The sequence below is a fragment of the Entelurus aequoreus genome, linkage group LG19, assembly GCF_033978785.1.
Source record: "Entelurus aequoreus isolate RoL-2023_Sb linkage group LG19, RoL_Eaeq_v1.1, whole genome shotgun sequence".
In the NCBI taxonomy this organism is placed as follows: domain Eukaryota; kingdom Metazoa; phylum Chordata; class Actinopteri; order Syngnathiformes; family Syngnathidae; genus Entelurus; species Entelurus aequoreus.
Genome location: NC_084749.1, coordinates 45,678,244 through 45,683,243, shown reverse-complemented (window position 1 = coordinate 45,683,243; position 5,000 = coordinate 45,678,244). Strand labels below are relative to the sequence as shown.

The following is a 5,000-nucleotide window of genomic DNA, read 5'->3' as shown; positions in this document are numbered from 1 at the left end:
GTGATTACATGCGTAGAAACAATGACGCTCTACCAATATTTCACAGTACAAAGACAGAGTAGTAGCAGTAGTTTATTTACATGTTTTGTCATATCATTGATCAGTTTCTAAGTTAGAATTTTTTTAAAATCATCTTGTGTTTCTGATTGCAACATTGTATACAAATACAGTATCACACGTTCTATTATCATTTCTTTCCACCCCATTGACTCACATACTGTAATCCCAGTATATTACTATGTTTACATACACGTGTAAAGAACATCATGTCATGGCTGTCTTGAGTTTACAATCATTTCTTATTTTTTTGTGATAGAGTGATTGGAGCACATACTTGTTGGTCACAAAAAACATTCATGAAGTTTGCTTCTTTATGAATTTATTATGAAAATGTGAGCAAATGTGCTGGGTCCAAAGTATACATACTGCAATGTTAATATTTGGCAAGTTTCACTGCAATAAGGCGCTTTTGGTAGCCATCCACAAGCTTCTGGCAAGCATCTGCTGGAATTTTTGACCACTCCTCTTATTAGGTTCAAACACTGATGACATCTATTAAACAGATAAGAAGCAAGGAATTAAACAGAGACATAATTCAATTTAGCTCATTGAGGAGAAACGTCTGGGCTGTACCCTTGCACAGTGTCCCACCACGCTCTGACGAAAGATTGCACGCCTCCTCTTTTATTTGGACTTTCCCTGATTACATGGCAACAGCTGTTTCCAAAGGAAGGGGGGGTCGTAAACAGCCATTGCCTTTGGCTACAAAACAGTTCAAAGAAAAGATGCCTGGAGGGGGGTCAGGTCCTGCTTCCTCTACGCTTTGTAGATCTCGGGTTTAAGACCAAATCTTCCTGTGGATTACAATAGATCAAAGAAACCGACGTCTTCATGTCGCTTCCCATCCTACACAGTGGAGTTTTACAAGCCTTTTGATTGGTAGGATCAAAGACAGCTTTTGTCTGCTCGCCGGGAACTCATTGAAACACAAAGTTTTGTGATAACTTAGATACAATTATTCTGACACCTCTTGACAAAATTCAGCTAAATTTGTTGGTTTTCTGACATGGACTTGTTTCTTCAGCATTGTCCAGGCGTTTAAGTCAGGACTTTGGGAAGTCCATTCCAAAACCTTCATTCTAGCCTGATTTAGCCATTCCTTTACCACTTTTGACGTGTGTTTGGGGTCATTGTCCTGTTGGAACACCCAGCTGCGCCCAAGACCCAACCTCCGGGCTGATGATTTTAGCTTGTCCTGAAGAATTTGGAGGTAATCCTCCTTTTTCATTGTCCCATTTACTCTCTGTAAAGCACCAGTTCCATTGGCAGCAAAACAGGCCCAGAGCATAATACTACCACCACCATGCTTGACGGTAGGGAATGGTGTTCCTGGGATTAAAGGCCTCACCTTTTCTCCTCCAAACATATTGCTGGGTATTGTGGCCAAACAGCTCAATTTTTGTTTTATCTGACGACAGATATATAATATATACAGAAGGTCTTATCTTTCTCCATGTGATGTCAGATGAAACAAAAATATAAATATATCACCAAAAAATAAGAGTTGTAGAAATTATTGGAAACTCAAGACAGCCATGACTTCTTTACAAGTGTATGTAAACTTTTCACCATATATACAGTATATATTATACATATATTGATATTGTCAGGTTGAAACACTGATGACATCTAGTAAACAAGACAAGAGGCAAATAATTAAACAGAGACAGAATTCAATTTGGACTCAAGTGAGGAGACACGTCTGGACACACTGTACCCTTGTACAGTATCTCAGCACGCTCTGCCAAAAGATTGCATGCCTCCTTCTGTTATTTTGGCTTTCTCCCCCCACCTGACCACAGCTGCTTCAGAGGGAAGTGGGTCGTAAACAGCGTTGCCTTTGGTTACCGAACAGTTCAAAAGAAGAGGTCGTAAGTATAGCTCGGTTGGTAGAGTGGCCGTGCCAGCAACTTGAGGGTTCCAGGTTCGATCCCCGCTTCCGCCATCCTAGTCACTGCCGTTGTGTCCTTGGGCAAGACACTTTACCCACCTGCTCCCAGTGCCACCCACACTGGTTTAAATGTAACTTAGATATTGGGTTTCACTATGTAAAGTGCTTTGAGTCACTAGAGAAAAGCGCTATATAAATATAATTCACTTCACTTCACTTCATTTCAAAGAGAGTTCATAAAAAAGTTCAAAAAGAGTTCGTAGAATACTTCAAAAAGAGTTTGTCTGGAAATTGGGCAGATCCTGTCATCTCTCCGCTTTGAAGTCACAGTGGAGTTTTACGAGCCTTCCTCCTGGTAGACCCCAAAGACAGCTCCCGTTCCCCTACCAGGAACTCAATGTAATACAAAGCTTTTGTGATAATTTAGAAACAATTATTCTAACATATATAAAATTCAATAAAATCAACCAAGTCCGGCCTGTTTTCTCTCTTACTCTAGCTCAGTGGGCACTGTAAAAAGTATACTTTTTTTGTCTACTTGCCTCATTATTTTGTTGAAATATATTGCTTATTCTGCATTGTTATTTTTGACAAAAAGGCCATAATACATTTTAAAAAACATAAAAAAACTGTATTTTAATACATAGATATGAAGTTGTTAAAAGATTTTAGACATTGAAAGTAAAACAACATTTTGATTTAACTCATGACACCTACATGACAGGGGCCCTTTCGGATCTTCAGACTAAGTGTGTGTTGTCAATCATAAGGTTGCACTGCGAAAAACGAAAACTTAAAGGCCTACTGAAAGCCACGACTAGCGACCACGCAGTCTGATAGTTTAAATATCAATGATGAAATATTAACATTGCAACACATGCCAATACGGCCGGGTTAACTTATAAAGTGACATTTTAAATTTCCCGCCACACTTCCGCTTGAAAACGTCTCGGTAGGATGACGTATGCGCGTGACGTAGCCAGTGAAACAGAGGTATGGCTCCCCCATTGAAGCCAATACGAAATAGCTCTGTTTTCATCTCATTATTCCACAGTATTCTGGACATCTGTGTTGGTGAATCTGTTGCAATTTGTTCATTGCATTATGGAGAAAGAAGCTGAGCAAGCAAAGAAGAAAGTTGTCGGTGCGAAGCGGATATTTTGCGAGGGAAGTCAGCAACACAACACAGCCGGTGTTTGTTTACATTCCCGAAAGATGCAGTCAAGATCGAAGAACTCGGACAACAGAGACTCTAACCAGGAGGACTTTGATTTGGATACACAGACGCGATACCGTGAGTACGTAGCCGGGCTTCCAAACATTTGATCGCTTGCTATAACTAGCTCGAGCTAGTAGCTAGGAGCTAGGAGCTAGCATAACAAACACCTAGGTTTGTGGCATATTAAATATAAGCCTGGTTGTGTTGTGGCTAATAGAGTATATATATCTCTTGTGTTTATTTACTGTTGTAGTCATTCCCAGCTGAATATCAGGTCCCACCCGCGCGCTCCCAAACATTTGATCGCTTGCCCGTACGTGCGTGTCATGTACGTAACTTTAGTTAAATATATAAGCTTTATGAACCTTGGGTTAGGTGAACGGTTCTTCGGGCTGAGTGAGTGTGTGTGTTGTGCAGGTGTTTGAATTGTATTGGCGGGTTATATATACGGGATCCCGTCCATATAACTAGCTCGAGCTAGTAGCTAGGAGCTAGCATAACAAACACCGAGGTGTTTGTTATGCGGGATTAATTTGTGTCATATTAAATATAAGCCTGGTTGTGTTGTGGCTAATAGAGTATATATATGTCTTGTGTTTATTTACTGTTGTAGTCATTCGCACCTGAATATCAGGTCACCCCCGCCTCTCACAGCATCTTCCCTATCTGAATCGCTTCCACTGCCCTCTAGTCCTTCACTTGCACTTTCCTCATCCACAAATCTTTCATCCTCGCTCAAATTAATGGGGAAATTGTCGCTTTCTCGGTCCGAATCGCTCTCACTTCTGGCGGCCATCATTGTAAACAATAGGGAACTTTGCGGATATGTTCAACTGACTACGTCACGCTACTTCCGGTAGGTGCAAGCCTTTTTTTTATCAGATACCAAAAGTTGCGATCTTTATCGTCGTTGTTTTATACTAAATCCTTTCAGCAAAAATATGGCAATATCGCGAAATGATCAAGTATGACACATAGAATAGATCTGCTATCCCCGTTTAAATAAAAAAAATTGCATTTCAGTAGGCCTTTAAGACTGGAAGAGTTTAAACAATACAAACACATTTTTTCAAGATTCACGACCAACACGTATTTCATATAAAACCTACAAAATGTGATTAGGTGTTTTGAGAGGTTTAACAGAAACATGTTTGTGGAAGTCGCTTCCTAGCAGTCCCACTGTCAGGAGCCAAGCGTGCAGGTTTTAACAAGGTTTTAATAAACATAGGTTTTTCACAAAACTTTTCTCCAGCAGAACGCGACCTTTCAGTCACGTCCGTATCCTCTCTCTCTCTCTCTGCTCCCGGCTGCTCACTGTTAAAGACAACAGGTGATTAGATTACCACGTACCACCTGTGAAATCTAATCACCTGCCAGCTGTGTCTCGCCGTCATCACATGCCCCGCCCCTATCCGATGGTGCTCCGCCCTCAACACCATCGACAGAGGCGCGCTGATCACACTCTCCCTCCACAATGTTGTTTACCCTTGCAATTTATCACGCGGTGTGCCTCTGTTTCAAGAATCTCATAAATATTTGGACAAGCGGCCATATGCTAAAATATTCAACCCCCCCTTTGAAACTTTGACAAATAAATACAATGTTCACCGGCTTTAAAACGGCAAAATAAATGCTGTATTCTTCAATGGCCGAGTCCATTACCTGATACCAGGCCAAAAGGTAATATTTGTTTATCTGCAATGTTTGCACACCAGGTATTTGGACGACAACATCAGGACTCACATCAGGAACCCACGACAGAACTTGAAGGATGACGAAACCTTTATAGAAAGCAACAAAATGCATGGTGAGGAAAAACACACCGTTGTA

At 40.9% G+C, this 5,000-nt stretch overlaps 1 protein-coding gene across 1 annotated transcript in view; it reads left to right on the top strand.

Annotated features, from left to right (window-relative positions):
* The window catches only part of cp (ceruloplasmin), a 43,755-nt gene that overhangs the window by 34,603 nt on the left and 4,152 nt on the right, over window positions 1-5,000 (top strand). Inside the window, exon 20 of the mRNA XM_062028562.1 lies at window positions 4,886-4,977. Within this exon, the coding sequence (XP_061884546.1) occupies window positions 4,886-4,977 (92 nt within the window). The remainder of the gene's footprint in view (window positions 1-4,885; window positions 4,978-5,000) is intronic.